This window comes from Cottoperca gobio, chromosome 13 (genome assembly GCF_900634415.1).
Source record: "Cottoperca gobio chromosome 13, fCotGob3.1, whole genome shotgun sequence".
Classification (NCBI taxonomy): Eukaryota; Metazoa; Chordata; class Actinopteri; order Perciformes; family Bovichtidae; genus Cottoperca; species Cottoperca gobio.
In genome coordinates this window covers 26,048,988-26,068,537 of record NC_041367.1, presented here as the reverse complement: position 1 = coordinate 26,068,537, position 19,550 = coordinate 26,048,988, and the positions used below count along the sequence as shown (strand labels likewise).

The window sequence follows — 19,550 nt, the reverse complement described above, 5'->3', positions numbered from 1 at the left end:
AGGTGTGAGGTCAAGGTTGAAGTGCTGAGGCGCTGCTGTCATGGCAGGATGCACAGGTTTCAGGGGAAATCAGCATTCAGCCGTCTCTTCATGCTCCTGTGAGCAGTTATTTGACTCTCCATGTAATTTAAATAATGTCTGGGCCATAGAGGCTATTTGTATGCATTAATCTCCCATCATGCCTCAGGCAGTGCTCACAGAGGGAGACAGCTAGGTAGAGGAGCATTACATCCACATTTATAACATATGTCAAATCAATTTATTTATAGAGCACGTTTAGAAACACGTGTTGACCAAAGTGCTTTACAGAGAGATGAGAACTACAGTTAAAAAAAATACATAGAAATAATTCTAACATTATTATAACAAAAATGGGATACTATCATATATTATGCAAAGGTTTGCAATACGGACTTCAGAGATGATCCATGATTACGGCTCTCAACATGGTGCCGGCTGAGCTAACGGCAACAGGTCCTAACAGTGTTAACCGGAGGGGGAACCGGAGGGGGAACCGGAGGGTGGCCGTAACGTACGACAACGCCGTGGGTCGGGAGACTCGGGACGACGTTATTAGCGATAACTGCTGTATGTGTACCTCACGCGCAGCCGGCCCAGCTATCAGAATCAGAATCAGAAATCCTTTATTAGTCCCACAACGAGGACATTTACATTGTTACAGCATTGACAAGAGACGTAAACAATACGTAAAGTTAACTCACACAGACGGACAGAGACTTCATTCTCTGCTCAGGTCGACATTACTATTACTATATACTTTACATAGCAAATAGTTGTTACTGCTTAATTAATGATCTGAATGCCGTTTATATAACCTTTAATATATCTTTCGGCCCAGTTTTTAATTTGAATCTGAAGTGATAAATGAAATAGCAGAGGGGTAACTCAGTAGCTGTCTCATCTTAAGAAAGCTGCTCTGCTGACAGAAAGACTTCTTTGAGACTCACTCTGATGCTTTTCTTTTTAACAGGATATAACCTACAGTAGATATATGTTGGATGTTATATATTGTATATACTTTGGTCATAGTCTGTATTTGTCCTCTGCACCATGTCAAACGGTGCAGTGGAAACTATGTATGCAACTGCAGGCAATAAGGACCCATATATTACAATATGAATACAAATGTAGAACATAAAACACGTATGTGAAATGTATTGGGATATATTACAAAGTAATCACAGATGACATCAGTTGTCAGACAGTTGTTTTGACATTGATCACATGTGGACGTTAGCATTGTGCTACATGCTGAGTAGTTAGCATTATTCCTGAAGCACTTCTAAGTGTATTTAGTATTTGATGCCACAGCAATGAAAACGTTTTCAACATCAATCAATTAGCAGTAGGCTACTCACATTAACGTTCTGATTACATGAAGGGGTTTTAAGATGAACACATCATAGGTATAAGCATGCATAACACACGTGGTGAGGATATACCCAGCGTCTCGCTAAATATTACAGAAGAATCTCAAAAGCAGACAAACGTCACCTCCACCCTGAAATCTTTCAGCACATGTAATAATAATAATAACACATTTCCTTTATATAGCACTATTCTAAGTGCACAAAGACACTTATCAGTTGTATTCCGTATCATAGTGCTCAGCAGATCTGATTGGATGTGAATGTATCACCAGCCGCCTTTCTGCTGCCAACAGTAAGAATAACCCGTTATGAAAATGAAAAATATTTTTATTGATATTTTTAACTCATTACAGTGTCATTGGCAAACTTAAAAATCACTTTTCCATCATATACTCAAGTCACAATAGTAAATACAACATATCTTCTGTTTTCTTTTTCATACTCAAAGGACCACTAAGCGACTGGTAAGGCAAAAAGAAGAAGTGATTAATAATGTTTTCATATTGTACACTGACAGTAGATGAAGTGTTTTGCAGGTTGCTTGTTTTATTTAAGAGGTGGTAGAAGGTGCTTCATCTTATATCTGGCTGCTCCACTCTTACTGACTACGGTATCACCATCTCGTAAATTATCAAATAAAATCCGATTTTAAAATAATGTCTCAAGTAATTTAAACACAAACAAATATAAAATAGTTGCTAATAAAGGTCAAATGAAATGTAAAGAGACATTGAGGGGATTTCAATTGTTTGTCCTGTAACAGCTCAATTCAGCACAATGTAAGTTTCCATGGCAACCGGCAGTCATTTCATACTCACTACTCTGCGCTCACTTTCTCTTTATGACAGAAATACTGGCTCAGAATCATGGATAGAAGTCACTTATGAATTCCGATCGCTTCTATGTTCAGTTTCCATAAACTCAATCGAACACTTCCAGCAGATGTTTCCATAATATTTGCAGGAAGTACTGAGTTAGATTGAGTTTACAGTGAAACATGTTAAAATGGAAGAAACTACATTAACAGTATTTCTGTTCTCAGTACGACACACCTCTGTTCTTGTACCTGTAGACATGCACATTCTACTGAATTCATCAAGAGAACTGGGAAACATGGCTGAAGTGCTGAGTTTGCATCAGTAATAAGTTAAAACAGAGGAGATCAGAAAGAAGAGAGTCTTACTAAAATATCAAATATACTCATAAAACAATGGAAATGAAGAATAAAGGCTTGTCCCTAATATAAGCTTGTTTCTGCAGTGAGGTAAACTGCTCACATTACACTCTTCTCTTTGCAGCCTCGTGGGCTTATTGCTGAAATGTTTGAGATGAATCTGTTGGTTGAAGCCAGTAAAGCCAGCAGGTGAAGAAGAATCTTTGAAATCCATGACAAAGTTGCTTAGTGCTCCTTTAAAAACAACACAATATATTAGATGTTTCCCTTAATTATTGCATGTACAGCAGACATAGTATTTAGTAAGTCAGTTCCTACTCATTTTTCATCATCATCATCATCATCATCATCATCATCATCATCATCATATTTTCAGCAGCAATGTTTCACAGTTATCATAACACCCCAAGTCAGAATCGCCCAACCCAAAGCAAAAGCAGAAGTAAGAAAAGACAATTCAAACATGCACATTCTTTACCAACATGGGATAGAGCAGGACAGGCTGCACCACCCCTTTCCTCAGTTTACTAAGATACACTGGAGAAAACAGTAGTAGCATTATTATAGGTATTGAGTAAGCTTCTTTTGCTGTCATGTTCTCTGCTACACATATGAAGTATAAAAAGCATAGAGAAATTGGTGATTCTCATCATTACTAAGATTGAAACTTTACTAAGATTTAAACCTGTAAACTGTTTAAGTACACTGTCACCCGGGCTTCCTAGATAATTGTGCTTTTTATATACTTTCAGGGTTTTTGTTTTTATGACTTTTTTCTAGGCCTACATACATAAATGTTCTAACAATTTAACAGACAGATTCAGAATTGTATATAATAATAGTATGTAATAATGGTCTGATGACTAAAGGTGTGTTCACACCGATTTCAGAGGCTCATCTTTATCTTGCATTATCTACACAAATGTGAGAGCTGGAGAGGTTTTGCACTTTGTTTTTACCTCAACAGTGACTGTACTGACTGTCCAGATGCTAACTGTGGTCAGGTGGCCTTGTCCTTTCCTTTGCGTGCTGTATGTCTCTACGTGCAAAGTTATTGCTTCATAACATGTTTAAACTTGGCATACTTATACATTAAAAACATGTTTCTACTTTCTAATTTTCCCATTCCTTTGTCGGGCCCTGCTCTCCAACCTCTAAAATATAAAAAGTGAATTACTCACGTGTTATATCTGGTCATGTGACCTCTTGCAGGGCTCATGCACCTGGAGCCTGTCTGTCACATGACTACTGCTTAGCTGGGATGTTTTGTCATTTACAGGAGTTTAATATTATGGATAGATACATAAATTGTGTTTAATGTATGGATACTATAATTACCTACTCATTTACAAAACCATTTTGTAGAATCTATTCTGTCCCTGAATTTCATGGTTTTGCTTGTTCTTATACATTCTTTTGTCCAATTTGTGGTAGTCGGAATAGAGAAGAAATCACTACAGGGTGTGAATACAAGCGTGTGTGTGTGTGTGTGTGTGTGTGTGTGTGTGTGTGTGTGTGTGTGTGTGTGTGTGTGTGTGTGTGTGTGTGAGTGTGTGTGTGTGTGTGTGTCTTCATTACTTTACATGCACGCTGTTCTGTGTGAACACACCTTGACTCTACATCAGCTGATGAGGGACAAACAGCTCTTAATGATAGAACACCTGTAACCACCAGAGCCTTCTGTCAGCATGTTTTGCTTGTTTGTTTTTTGGTAAAATCTTCATTTTGATGAACAATAAATCAGGCACCTTTGACAAACCATAGTAATGCCCATCAGACATTTGAGGCATCCTCCAGTAACAAAGTGAAATACACCTGTCAGGGATTCATCATGCTGAGGTGCATTGTTATTTATCATTAAAAAACAGAGAGAGAAATTGAATAATTGTTTTGGTAGAAATGAAAGATACAATAATTTATGTTATACAATATACCCTTAAACACATTTGGTGCGCCAAAACACATAATTAGTACAATACGAATACAGTACAGAAATCCAGAAGGAAGAAGAAGCCGCTGTGTGGACTTTCAGACAACCATTGTGGACGTCATGATGCCAAACACCTAAATTACTAATCTCTTGGTGCCTCCACGTTCACATACATATTGCCCACACAGAAGAGGAGGCAGGCACCCTGAGGTGTACAAAAAAGATACATAAGAAGTTGCAATACATGTTTAGGGCTCATCAATTTTGGTTTTTCTTACTTTGAAAAAATATTGACATGTGAAACTCCGAAGACAAAAATCAACGATGCAGAAATCAGGATGAAAATCAAATTATAGCAGAAATAACAGAGAACCCTGAAGGCTGCAAGGTTCATTTCATCCCAATTTATAAAAGTTTCGGAGAAAAGAACATGTAGCCTATTTCCACTGCAGGAACTTTTCCAGGAACTCTTTATAGGAACACAGGAAGTGAAGAACGCCAGTAAGGCTGCTCTGGAAGAACTGTCAGGGCAGTTTGCAGCACTGAGCAACTTGTATACAGCATCAGCAAGTACTGAGGGCCTCTGGTATCATTATTAGGATGAGGATTCGATAATTATTGTACTTTGTTAACATAAAAGTTATTTGTAGTTCAGTAAGACTAAACACAACTTAATTTGTTATTTAATTAAATGTAGTTGTACTTTAAAATAATTAAATAACCACCAAGACACTCGGCAGATCGTTTGCATCCATTTGTTACTTGCAGTCATTCAGCAGTAAACTGTGTTTTGTCGTGTGGGAAAACAGTTTCAAACACCACTGTTGTTTCTTTTTTGTAATCAAATGATGTATTTGTAACAATACTGGCATTAAAGTCTGACCTGCAATCAGACATGCTCCATGCCTGTCCACCACCTCAACATTCACACCCTTAATCTTGCGAAACACTGTTCCTTGCATCAGTACTGCACTTTGGCATTGAATGTAAATGGTGTGCTGCAGAATCATAAGGACACTATGAATTCATTGAATTCATAGGGGGAATTCAGCTTGTGTCCTCTGGGTTACGTGAATGTGCTCGTTTAATTTTCACAGTTCTTGTGTAAGAGTGGATTTTAAAGCAGTAGTGGTACTAAAGGACAACTGTAACCTGTACAGTCTGTAAAGCACACTGAGACAAATGTATAATTTGTGATATTGGGCTATATAAATAAATTTGATTTGATGATTTGATTTGTCAAGATTCATTAGGGTTCATCATTTGGGATCCATACAATCCACGTCAGACTTTACGTGCCTGTAATTGTCAAAATCTTATACTCTGAACTAAAATGTCAAACAATTGAAATGGCTTTTAGGCCTTGTGGAACAAAGCTTTGACAATTCAATGGTTTCATATTTATTGTTTTTTATTCTGCAGCATACTAAACTGTACTGTAGCATACGCTAATTATTTTTTGTCTCCATGTTTCTCTTCTCACAAATCTTATCCTGAGGTGTGTTTGCAATCATCTGTGGTGATTTACTGTAAACTAAAATGAGCGATGAGTTTTCAAAGGATTTTAAGCCCATCTACTATTTAAAAAAGAATCTGTGTCTTCTCAAGATACAATCAGTACCAACTGAAATTGATGAGCCTTGATTTTAGGAATGGCACTCTTAAAATAATAGATAACACAGCTATTGTAGTCAATAAACCTCTTTTTTGTCTCTTTTTTTCACTTTGATCTCAGTCACGCTGACTATTGGCCACTCTGTCTGCTTTTCCAGAGTTCATTGCTTTGGTACAAAAGAGATTAAAGTCTGACGAATGGCACTGCACAAGTAAACACAGAAAGGAGGGACGAGGACATGAAAGAGGAGGAAAACAATGTCACAGAGTTTCTCCTTTTACTTGCTCGTTGTTATTGAGTGCTGGCGAGGGTTTACTCTTCATGCCCTCAGTGCCCCCCCGGGACGTCTCCTGGAAGAAGAGGTGTGGCATCCACACAGACATGATGATCCGCTTGTACTCCCTGCGGAAGTTCTGGTTCAGCAGGCCATAGATGATGGCATTAAGGCAACTGTTGAAGTAAGCCATGAAGTAGCTGACCACAAAGAGCCACTCCGGGATGTAAGGCACCACTGTTTCAGGGTTGATAGCAACAGCAAGCCCAATGAAGTTGAGTGGTGCCCAACAAATAGCAAACAGCACGAACACCACAAACATTGTGATAAAGTTCCTGAGGTCACTGGGCTTCATGCGAGGGCGGACCTCTGACTTTACCTTCCGCCTCACCTGGATGACCAGGATCCAGATACGCAGGTAGCAGAAGGTGACCACAACAATGGGCACAAAGAAGTGGACCACCACCACTGTAATAGTGTAGGACGTGCTGACTGTCTGTGCAAATGTGCATGAGTAGATGCGGGGGTCGTACTGCAGCGAGCCAACAAAAAAGTTGGGCACGATGGCTATGATTGTCAGCAGCCAGATGAGTGCAACCAGCAGCAGCGTGTTGCGGTAGCTGTACAGCTTATCGTAGCTGAAGCTGTGGCAGATGTAACAGTAGCGGTTGATGGCGATGCCTGTTATGTTGAAGATGGAGCCAATGACGCTCAAGCCCATCAGGAAGCCACTCACCTGACAGAGAGGAAATGTCAATGTAGTTATAAAATCACCACAACATAAAGAGTGCATTTGTTTATTGTACTAAATTATATGAGATGTTCCTCCATGAGAATTAGCCTCAGAGTATGAAGCTACTTTTCAGAGTAGCTAGTAGTGTAGCTACAACTTATAGCAAAAGTCTAGTGTTGCCATATTAACTTCCAACAGAACACACTTCCAAAACTTAGTCAACATTAGACATAGAGTCAAGGCTCACCTTGCACTGGGTGTCACCCAGTGACCAGCCGTCATGGAAGATGGCGTACAACACCAGAGGGTAGGGGTAGAATGCAACCACCAAGTCTGCAAAGGCCAGGCTCACCACAAAGACATTTCCTGTAAAGGACAGAAGGAGAGGAAACAGAGAGTCATGTGAGAAATGGTTCCATAATGTCATAATTAAGCGACGTCAGTTACTGATGACATGCTGCACAGCTGTGTTTCACATGTGCATGTGTGGCATTTATACGTCACGCCACTTGATAAAAGACTTCCTTGGGATACTCCTTTGTTTCCTCCTTTGTTTCCACCGCAGCCTTGCACTTCGCCGGTTTTACATTTATTGTCCACTTGATGGCGCAGTAGAACAAATGAAGCACTATGAAGCTTCGGCCCATGAGTGAACCAATTGGATGGAAAGCTTCAATGCTTCATGATGCTTCCTATTACCTCGCTCCTCGAGCATCAAAGGGACTGGAAGATCCTCCATGATGGCGGAGGGTGAACAGTTACGACTTCCAAGGGAGGACAGAGCATGCAAGGAAGCCGAAATGTGCAAAATGAAAAGCCCCCCTTGAGTGTAGCAGCAGCAGCAACTTCATGTGTATGCATGGCCACACCTCACCCATGGAAGGCTTCCTAACAGTGTTAACCAATCAATCACACTAACACAGGCAGAGAGGAAACACTGAGCTCATGACTGTTGAGGAATCCTGGTTTCCTATTAGGCGAGACCTAAGGGGGGCCGCAGGGGGTCCCGCTGAGCGTCTATGACGTCACCAAGGATATAATAGTATAATAGCCCACCTTTCCCATCCATCTCTTTCCACTGCAATTCATTTTGCTCCAGGAGGATTAAACAACTTTAACTAGTTAGAAACATTCCCCAATCTCAGAGATACTCAGAATGTTCTTTTCTTTTCTTCTTTTCACTGAACCCTTTTTGTTTTTGGACCCTGAATAAGATTGCAAACAACGATCTTCATATTGCCTGCAGAAGGAAGACACTGATACGAGACAACAACCCCGTTATTGTCCGAGTGCAAAGAAACTCCGCTGGACACCTAAAACGGACTAAACCCAACTACTCACTACCGAGAGCGATCCCAGGGTAAGGGGCTTAGTGTCTGCGCAGAGACATTCACGTGCTCACACACACTCCTTAAAGACATAGATAGCGTGGCTGGGTAATGATGGAAGCGTAAACCACAAAAGGGAAAATGTTAGAAACCTCAGGGAGAGACTGAGGAGGGATCCCTCTCCCAGGACGGACAGACTGTAATAGATGACGTGTGTACAGGATAAACAACAAATTTAAATACAACATTTGACAGAAATGATGGTGTGATCGTACATGAACAAGATGGATTCAAGAGCATGTCAAAATAAGATTCTCAAATGTATGTTATTTTATCATTAGTTATGTAATATGAAAGAATCCATTCATAGATTATTTATTGTATCATAGTTGATAACAATTGCATTCTAATTACATTAGTAAACTATTTATTATCAGTATATTGTTGCTCACATTATAACATTTTATAAGCTGTATTTATTTGCCAATGATGGAGGGAGTTCAAAGAGAATCAGTTGAAGAATAGACATGTGTTGGGAGAGAAGTGACAGCAAAAGACACTGTTGGGACTTCCTACCATGTTGTCCTTTTTAAATTTGAAAGAATGCATGTCGTACTGCATGTTTATGCAGATTCAAAGTTTCAACAGTGATGCAGCTCCTTGTTCACAAACAGCATTCACTTATGACAATCTCAGTTGAAATTGGTTTTCATTGAAGTTCTTTGTTGATTTATTGTCATAATCATAGAAGCAGTCGTTGGCAAGGAAATTCTTTGTTAGGCTCCCTTTAACAATGCTCATACAAATATGCATAATAATAATAATAATAATAATAATAATCAGCTTTAATTGTATAGCACCTTTCATACAAGAATTGCAGCCCAAAGTGCTTCACAGCTAAAACATAACAATTAGTACAAGATTAGACTAAGAATAAGAGCATTTACAGTACAATAATCACAGTGTTGATGTAAATGAGTCTGAAGTACCATTATAAAAATAGCAGAATTAAAATAGTATAAATTAACATTGGAAATCATGCCTAATTTCCGTATCTGTGCCGTACTTAACGACCCTCCTGATGGAAAATCACATTCATCACACCATTCTTGTAAATGTTTTAAACTATCAGGGCCATATTTTGAAAGCATGAGATCAACAATGGGCCACTGTGGCCCTTCAACTGGTTTACTCCCTTTGCTACCCATTCCTGGTAGTCTTTGATTTACGTTTACAGCGTGGACCTCTTTATTTACCTTTTAACATATAAAACACAGACGTCTTCGTGGGTCCAGATTCTTTTGGCAAAATCTTGGTTAAAGCCCGCTTCATAAACAAACCCCTGTTTGTTAAGTTTTATGAAAGCCAGTTTTTCTCCAATATATTCTTTAATCTTTCACTTTTCCACTAACTGTGTAAACAGATTTATCAGAGAAACTTCCTCTTTATCCCGTGGTAAAACAGTCTATTTGATCTCAAGTTTTTCAAAAATACACACTCTGAAAATGTATCCTAGTTACCTTTACACTTTGAATGTTAAACCAGTAGTAATTCACCATTAAAAGGCTAAGATAAAAATATATAAAATATCACTATTAAAAGGCTAAAGTAAAAAGATATGTTTTTAGCTTACTTTTGAAGATATTGAGCGAGCTTGCCTCCCTAATTGCAGGTAAAGTGTTCCATAGCTTTGGTGCATAATTGCAAAAGGCTGCATCCCCGATTTTCTTTTGGATGTTTCTGGGAACATTTAATAAACCAGTAGTGGATGATCGTAATGTTCTTGGGGGCACATAGTTTATTAGAGGGTTGGCAGTGTAACTTGGTGCGGTTCCGTTTAGGGCTTTGTATACAAGAAGGAGGACCTTAAAGTAAATTCTAAAAGTTACTGAAAGCCAGTGTAGAGTGGCTAACACTGAACTGAAGTGGTCTCTCCTCTTGGTTCTAGTCAGCAGCCTTGCTGAAGCGCGTAATCGAAAAGCATGCAGTAGAACATCTAAATATCTAAATATATAAAATATAATATACATTGAGGGCATGAAATCCATCCATCTATTGTCTACCGCTTATCCGGGGTCGGGTCGTGGGGGCAACAGTTCCAATAAGGAACCCCAATCTTCACTTCTCCGGGCCACATCCTCCAGCTCCGACTGGGGGATCCTGAGGCATTCCCAGGCCAGTGAGGAGATATAATCTCACCACCAAGTCCTGGGTCTTCCCCGGGGTCTCCTCCCAGCTGGACGTGCCTGGAACACCTCCCTAGGGAGGCGCCCAGGTGGCATCCTTACTAGATGCCCGAACCACCTCAACTGGCTCCTTTCAACGTAAAGGAGCAGTGGCTCTACTCCGAGTCTCTCACGGATGGCTGAACTTCTCACCCTATCTCTAAGGGAGACGCCAGCCACCGATCTGAGAAAACCCATTTCGCCGCTTGTAGCCGTGATCTCGATCTTTTGGTCATGACCCAGCCTTCATGACCATAGGAGAGGGTAGGAACGAAGATCGACCGGTTGATTGAGAGCTTTGCCTTCTGGCTCAGCTCTCTTTTCGTCACAACGGTGCGGTAAAGCGACTGCAGTACGGTAAGGGCTCATTCCCTACCCGGAGTAGGCAATCCACTGGTTTCCTGCTGAGAACCATGGTCTCAGATTTTGAGGTGCTGATCCTCATCCCAACCACGTCACACTCGGCTGCGAACCGATCTAGTGACTGTTGAAGGTCACAGACCGATGATGCCATAAGGACCACATCATCTGCAAAGAGCAGCGATGAGATCCTCAGGCCACCGAACTGCAACCCCTCTCCTCCACGACTACGCGTCGATATCCTGTCCATGAATATCACAAACAGAATTGTGATAAAGTGCAGCCCTGGTGGAGGCCAACATTCACTGGGAACGAGTCCGACTTACTGTCGAGTATCCGGACACAACTCTCGCTTTGGGCGTACAGGGATTGGATGGCCCTCAGAAGTGACCCCCTCACCCCATATTCCCGCAGCACCTCCCACAGTATCACCCGGGGGACCCGGTCATACGCCTTCTCCAGATCCACAAAACACATGTAGACCGGATGGGTGTACTCCCAGGCCCCCTCCAGGATCCTTGCGAGAGTGAAGAGTTGGTCCGTTGTTCTACGACCAGGACGGAATCCGCATTGTTCCTCTTCAATCAGAGGTTCGACTACCGGCCAAACCCTCCTTTCCAGTACCTTGGAGTAGACTTTACCAGGGAGGCTGAGAAGTGTGATACCCCTGTAGTCACACACTCTCTGGTCCCCCTTTTTAAATAGGGGAACCACCACCCCGGTCTGCCACCCCCTAGGCACTGTCTCAGACTTCCACGCAATGTTGACGAGGCGTGTCAACCAAGACAGCCCCTCAACACCCAAAGCCTCCAGAATTTCTGGACGGATCTCATCAACCCCTGCGGCTTTGCCACTGTGGAGTTGTTTGACTACCTCAGTGACTTCCATCAGGGAAATTGACGATGATCCCCCATCAGCTTCCAGCTCTGCCTCTACCATAGAGGGCGTGTTATTCGGATTCAGGAGTTCCTTAAAGTGCTCCTTCCACCGCCCGATAACCTTCTCAGTCAAAGTCAGCAGGGTCCCACCCTTGCTATACACAGCTTGGATGGTTCCTCGCTTCCCCCTCCTGAGGTGCCGGATGGTTTTCCAGAAGCACCTTGCTGCCGACCAAAAGTCCTTCTCCATAGCTTCTCCGAACTTCTCCCACACCTGCTGCTTTGCCTCTGACACGGCAGAGGCTGCTGCCCTTCTAGTCCTTCGGTACCCTGCAACTGTTTCCGGAGTCCTCCCGGATAACATAACCTGGAAGGACTCCCTGGCTTCCCTGACCACCGGGGTCTAGGGTCTACGGTGTTGAGGGTTACCGCCCCTTGAGGCACCTAAGACCTTGAGACCACAGCTCATCACCGCAGCTTCAGCAATAGAGGTTTTTAACATTGCCCACTCAGGTTCAATGCCCCCAATCTCCACAGGGATGTCTGAAAAGCTCTGCCGGAGGTGTGAGTTGAAGATCCCCAGGACAGGGGCTTCCTCCAGACATTCCCAGTTCACCCGCACTACCCGTTTGGGTTTACCAGGTCTTTCCAGAGTCTTCCCCCACCCCTTGATCCAACTCACCACCAGATGGTGATCAGTTGACAGCTCCGCCCCTCTTTTCACCTGAGTGTCCAAAACATGCGGCCTCAGAACAGATGATACGATTACAAAATCGATCATTGACCTTTGGCCAAGGGTGCTCTGGTACCACGTACACTTATGAGCATCCTTATGTTCGAACATGGTGTTTGTTATGACCATTCCATGAGTAGCACAGAAGTCCAAAAACAAATGACCGTTCGGGTTTAGATCAGGGAGGCCGTTCCTCCCGATCACGCCTCTCCAGGTGTCTCCATCATTTCCCACTTGTGCGTTGAAGTCTCCCAGCAAGACTATGGAGTCCCCTACTGGAGCCCCCTGCAGGGCTCCATTCAGGGTCTCCAAGAAGGCCGAATACTCGGAACTGCGGTTTGGGGCATAGGCACAAACATCTGTCAGAGTTTTCCCCCCCATAACCCGAAGGCGTAGGGAGGCGACCCTCTCGTCCACCGGGGTAAACTCCAACGTAGCGGCGCTCATCCGGGGACTTGTGAGTATCCCCACACCCGCCCGACGCCTCATACCTTGGGCAACTCCAGAGTAGAATAGAGTCCAACCCCTATCCAGGAGTACAGTTCCAGAGCCAAGACTGTGCGTAGATGTAAGCCCCACCAGATCCAACTGGTAGCGCTCCACCTCCCGCACTAGTTCCGGCTCCTTCCCCCACAGAGAGGTGACGTTCCACGTCCCCAGAGCCAGCCTCTGCTGGTCCGTCGAGGTCCCTGACCATCACTGCCACCTGTGTGACAGCGCACCCGACCCAGCGGTTTTTCCCATGAGTGGTGGGCCCACAGGATGGATGGATGGATGGGAGGCACCTTGTAGCTTCTTCGGGCTGTGCCCGACCGGATTCCGTGAAAAACCCGGCCACCAGGCGCTTGCTGTCGGGCCCTCCCTCTGGGCCTGACTCCAGATGGGGTCCCCGGGCTTCCTCCGGGCAGGGTCTCTCCTTTCCTTTCCCTTTTTTTCATGAAGTCGTTTTGAACCATTCTTAGTCTGGCCCCTCGCCTGAGACCAATTTGCCTTGGGAGACCCTACCAGGAGCATTAGGCTTCAGACAACACAGCTCTCAGGTTCATAGGGACACACAAACCTCTCCACCAAGATAAGGTGATGGTTCCCAGAGAGGGAAGGCAATAAATGTAATATTTTTATTTTTATTAAAAGATAATTATAACAAGGCCAGTGTTTCCCACAGGACTAATTCTAACTATTTCCTTTCAGGGACAAAGGAGGAGTGTGCTGTTCTTATAGAGCCATAACAGCCAACAGTGAGGAGGTCAACAAATAAAAAATATGTTTTTATGAATATTTCTTGTGGTATTCAGTGTAAATCAGATATGGCATATGTTGGCATATTCATCTATGGCTGCAGCTTTTATCTAAGAGAAGCCGATCATTTGAGACATGTGCAATCAACTACTCTAACCAGCCAACCCTCCCAGGGCGTTCATTAATAATGCAGCAGTGATGATTCTCCCTCTCGACAATAACATTCCTCTTCATCAGCCTTCACTGTGTATCGGCCAACTATGTCTCCACAGCTGATTGAACACCAACATCATCAATGTGTGTGAATGGGAAACTGTTCAGGGGACTCATGGGACTGCCATTCCTACAATCACAGTAAAGGCTCATTCTTAAAAAACAATGCCTTTATGTTATATTGTGAAACATTTTATATAATAATCATGCATTGACATCAGCAGCGGCATCACTGGTGTTCATTGGACAGGGCTGTTGAGTTGAATGGGTTGATCTTTGCGAAAGCATTCACAAAAACTCTCCACAGCACAAGGAGGTCCTTCACAGTGTATCATCATCTGAAGGGCCATTCTCTAAAATGCCAGCAGTGTGAAGACCTGAGCACAACAGCCAGCAGTGTGAAGACCTGAACACAGCAGCCAGCAGTGTGAAAACAACAGTTTGGCTCAGTCACAGCATTGTGACATCTGCAGACAGTAGATGGAGACTCAAAGGCTTAACTTCAGAGACAAACAGATATATACTACACAGCCTCCCTCACCCCTGTCACAAACAGAGGACATCAGCACTTAATCTATGTGTAATATCAATGAAATAAATCAACTTTATAAAAGTCACAACTAAATAAAGCCCATTTTAAAGGTTTAGTTCACCACAATTACAAAAAACAACCTTTTTTGTTACTTTCCCCTAGCCACACCATGATTATTATGGATTTTTTTTTGGATTGTTCAGACTTCACTGTGCACAATTTGCAATCCAACTATAGAATCTACATAATACATATTTCAAATAAGAGCAAGCTGCAGCACCTCCAGGGACTTCAATCAGTCTTTATTTGTAATATGCCCGACAAAGGCAAAAGACCTGAACTCAGCAGAGTGTAGAACTGAGAAAAATGACTTTAAATGGGTTTAGGTGTCCAGCTAAATGAATTTTAGGCACAATATTGGAAATGTGGAAATTCTTGCAGTTATGTATCTACGTAACAATCTTGAGCTCAAACCTAAACCCGTATTCGGAAATAATAAGGGGCTATGCTAAGGCAAAAGGCATTAACTTCCATTTAATCTCTCACTTTGTTGTTGATTATAGTAAGCAATATAATGTATGATAATAACTAGTAATAATTAGACTGACATGCAAACATTTAGCCTATGTTGAGAAAAAGGCTTTCATTTTGTATGATTTATGATCAATGGACCTCATACAGCAACATTCTCTTGATTTTCTGTTGAGTGAAAAAGTAAGAGTCAACTCCAGATGCACCAAACATTCTTAACCATCCAACTCTGCTCCTCCCCAGATGTTCGGAATGAGGAATCGGAGGCGTGTGGCCGATTGTTCATCATTAGCATAGTTAGCACCTCCTAACACAGAAAGGTCATTTAGGGTCGTTTCACTTTGACGATACCCTGCAGTCTGTTTCTGTTTTTGAGGGTAAGCAACCCAGAGCATCTTACAAAGAAGAATATGAGGATGGATTTAATGAAACAGGAACAAAAAACCTTGAATCTTACGATAAAAAATACATGGCTTTTCTACACACATGATCCAGATGACATCAGTTACAGTGCCAATATATTTATACTACTGCACAAACTCAACACCCTGATAATTAATCACCACAGGAACAATAACAATCTCTTGTCATCTCTTTAATTTTGGACATATTAATATCCAAGATGGATGACTATGTGAGTGACTTTGGAGCTTTATTTTTTGTCACAGGTACAATTATGGAATTCTTCCAAAGACAAGGGACCCTATGGAATTGGAGTGACAATGTAAAAGTAAAACCTAATATATCTTGGCAGAATTCTTACGTAAACAACCTCGAATGCCATCAGGGCCAGGACTTTTTTCTTCCTTTACATCCTGGAAAAGTTTCAGGACATGGCCCCTATCAACAATTGGAGACATCTTGGACTGCATCCCAAACAGGGCGTAAATGATCAGTAGTGAGCATGTTCTCTACTTTATTCTTAAAGCTACACATAACAAGTTCCCTATTAACTCATTTCTGTAACTCCCTCTACAGAGTCACATCCCAATGGGCACCCATGTTTTTTATTTTTTATAAATGGAAATAGATTTTTGTCGGATGACCAAGTCCTTACAAAAGGTGATATACGCAGACAGTCGCTGTGAGTTCATCCAGATCATCACAGATATTTCCCAGTCTGTACAACTATAACAGTCCTGGAGGCATTGGGTCGACTCCACCGAACTAAACTTCATTCTAACTTGTGTCCATTTACAACCAGTTTGTAGGAGGGAACCAATTACACAACGTTGTGATCCAATATCCTGAGTGGAACTCTACGACATAACAAAGGTCCAGACATTTCGTAACTCACATACTGGTTAAAATGACACAAAACCTTCCCTGGTTTACAATGATTAAAAGCACGCATAGCAATATTCCAAAGGGAGTTTCATAGTTTGTTTTACCTTCTCCACTTAAATGGGCATCAGTGGTTGGCAGGTAGCACGGTCACAGCCCAGAACAGGCTACTTAATTTAAACAATTCATCAGTAAAGGTAGCAGAAGGGCCAGAGTCATTAAAAGTGAATTATGAATCACCGGAAGCAACATCATTTTAGCATGTTCTCGTATTCTCAGACGCAGCGAAGCTCTTTATTTAAAATAACGCACAGGAGAGATTGCACCCAAGGCATATAAGGGTCTAATGTTGACATTATGTCCTCTAAAGCCCATAAATGTCTGTGTGACCTACCATGTTCTTCTCCCACCCACACACACTGTTAGAAATCCCCCCCCCCCCCCCCCCCAAATTACCTGACATTCTATTTCCCCTTCTATCATCTCATCTGTTCGCTCCCATCCTTCATTCTTTATTAGAACTTTTCCCATCCATTTCTTCCATTTGGACCAGCTACCAAGGGACCAGTGGTGCTCTTTGGTTTATCTGATGTTTTCAATACATATGTATGGCCACATGGGTGGTCCGAGTCAGGACATGTTGAAAAGCTTGAAGAGAATTGTTTGTTGTGCATATTTCTTCAAGAAATATTTTTCTTTAAGTTGACGGCTCGAAGCATTCACTACCTTCAGATTCTCTGTGTGTTTCTATTCTGCTACTTATGTCTCCTTGTTCCTCTGTCCTCTGTCCTCCGGCCCATGACCCGGAAATGAATTAAGGTCTATGTTAGAAAAATATTCCTAATAACACCACGATGTCAGGATCCAAATCAAATAAAAGGGTTTAATCTATATTCTTGCAAGGAGCGAGTTTATACATACAAAGGATGATCAAATTCACACACATACAGGTTTGTAAGATCTGCTGTGTTGCTCAGAGAAGCAACTGTCCCAGCCCTAGTATTTATATGCATATATCAAAGGATCAGGTATCAGCCGCACTAATTCACTAGACTCCGCTATCAGACATGCTAATTCACTAGACTCCGCTATCAGACATGCTAATTCACTAGACTCCGCTATCAGATGTGCTAATTCACTAGACTGAGGACTGTTCTTAGAAAGAGCAGTTCACCTCCTGTCCCCTGCTGTGCTTCATAATTAGTATTTCCTATATTTTCCTATCAGTCTACCATCATGCAGGAGGTTCCAATCCTATACATGTGTGTCAGAGGAGCGAGGAGAGAGGAGACTCCTCGAAGTGCTTACTCTTAGAGTGAGGAACCACAGGTGTATAAATGAAAGAATAATAAAATAGCAGATTAAAATTAGTGTAAAATAGCAGAATTAAAATAGCAGATTAAAAATAGTGTAAAATAGCAGAATTAAAATAGTATAAAAATAGCAGAAAAATAAATAATAATAATAATAATAATAATAATAATAATTCACCATTAAAAGGCTAATATATAAAATATCCATTAAAAAGCTAAAGTAAAGAGATATAAAATATCACTATTAAAAGGCTAAAGTAAAGAGATATGTTTTTAGCTTACTTTTGAAGATATTGAGCGAGCTTGCCTCCCTAATTGCAGGTAAAGTGTTCCATAGCTTTGGTGCATAATTGCAAAAGGCTGCATCCCCGATTTTCTTTTGGATGTTTCTGGGAACATTTAATAAACCAGTAGTGGATGATCGTAATGTTCTTGGGGGCACATAGCTTATTAGAGAGTTGGCAGTGTAACTTGGTCCGGTTCTGTTTAGGGCTTTGTATACAAGAAGGAGGACCTTAAAGTAAATTCTAAATGTTACTGAAAGCCAGTGTAGAGCGACTAACACTGGTCTCTCCTCTTGGTTCTAGTCAGTAGCCTCGCTGCAGCGTTTTGGATGAGCTGAAGTCTCTCCGTTGTTTTTTTTGGGAGGCCGGTAAACAGTGCATTTCAGTAATCAAGTCGGCTTGGGATAAAAGCATGGATTAGTTTTTCAGCATCCTTTTGATTTATAAATTGTCGGATTTTAGCTATATTTCTAAGGTGGAAGAATTATGTTTTTGTCACCTTGTTTATGTGGGATTTAAAGCTTAGATCTGAGTCTATGATAACACCAAGAGTTGTAACTTCAGGTTTAATCAAAGGAGTAAGTTTCCCCATGGTATTCAGCATCATCTCTCTTTTTGTTATAAGACTTACTAGTAGGATTTCAGTTTTGTTCTCATTTAATTTTAAGAAATTATTGCTCATCCATTTATTTATTGCTGACAGACAGGTGGTGATGGAGTTAACAGCTGTAGTATCATTTGGTTCAGCAGAGATGTACAGTTGTGTGTCATCCACTTAGCTATGGAAGCACACATTGTGTTCTCTAATGATGTCCCCCAGTGGTAGCATGTATTGGGAGAATAGAAATGTACCAAGGCAGCTCCCTTGTGGAACTCCAAAGTGGGCATCATGCTTCTCTGACACATGATCTCCAAGCCTGACAAAATAATTTCTCCCTTTGATATATGTTCTGAACCAGTTTATTTGGACCGAGACAATTTTTTCTAGTATTTTGCTGATGAATGGAAGGTTAGATATTGGCCTATAGTTGGACAGCGTATTACTGTCTAGGTTAGGTTTCTTTAGCAATGGCTTTACAACGGCTGTTTTGAAGGCGTCTGGAAAGATGCCCATTAGAAGAGACGTGTTTATAATATTTAGGACGTGATTTGAAATGCTGTCGAATATTCTCTTAAAGAATGCTGGTATCGGGTCAACACAAGAGGTGGAGGAGTTACATTCCATCACAGTTTTATGAAACTCAGTTAATGTGATGAAGGTGAATCATATGGTTACATCACAATGTTTGTAGATGTTCTCTGTGTCTGGCTCTGATTTAAGTTATTTTATTATTGAGGAACAATGCGAGTTCTTCTCACATGCAGTGTACTACGGAGGGGTGAGGGCAGTGTTCAGTAGTTGGTTAATAGTCGAGAATAGTATTCTAGAATTTCCAACATTCTCTGTGATAATCTTAGAAAGGTAATCCTTGGACAAGGTGTTGTTTAGATTTTCAACCATGAGATTTAAGGA

The 19,550-nt window shown here is 41.6% G+C and overlaps 1 protein-coding gene and 1 long non-coding RNA gene across 2 annotated transcripts in view; one reads left to right on the top strand and one right to left on the bottom strand.

The window, feature by feature from the left end:
- The first annotated feature begins 1,672 nt into the window (after positions 1–1,672).
- Positions 1,673–3,682, top strand: LOC115018239 (uncharacterized). Its single transcript, XR_003833337.1, has 3 exons — positions 1,673–1,683; positions 1,840–1,855; positions 2,690–3,682. It is a non-coding gene; the product is annotated as an uncharacterized LOC115018239 (long non-coding RNA).
- A 2,688-nt stretch (positions 3,683–6,370) lies between these two features.
- LOC115018238 (melatonin receptor type 1B-B-like) overlaps positions 6,371–19,550 on the bottom strand; it is a 60,016-nt gene continuing 46,836 nt past the window's right edge. The window contains exons 2-3 of the mRNA XM_029447153.1: positions 7,365–7,483; positions 6,371–7,120 (exon numbers count right to left, since the gene is read on the bottom strand). Of these exons, the coding sequence (XP_029303013.1) occupies positions 6,371–7,120; positions 7,365–7,483 (869 nt within the window). The remainder of the gene's footprint in view (positions 7,121–7,364; positions 7,484–19,550) is intronic.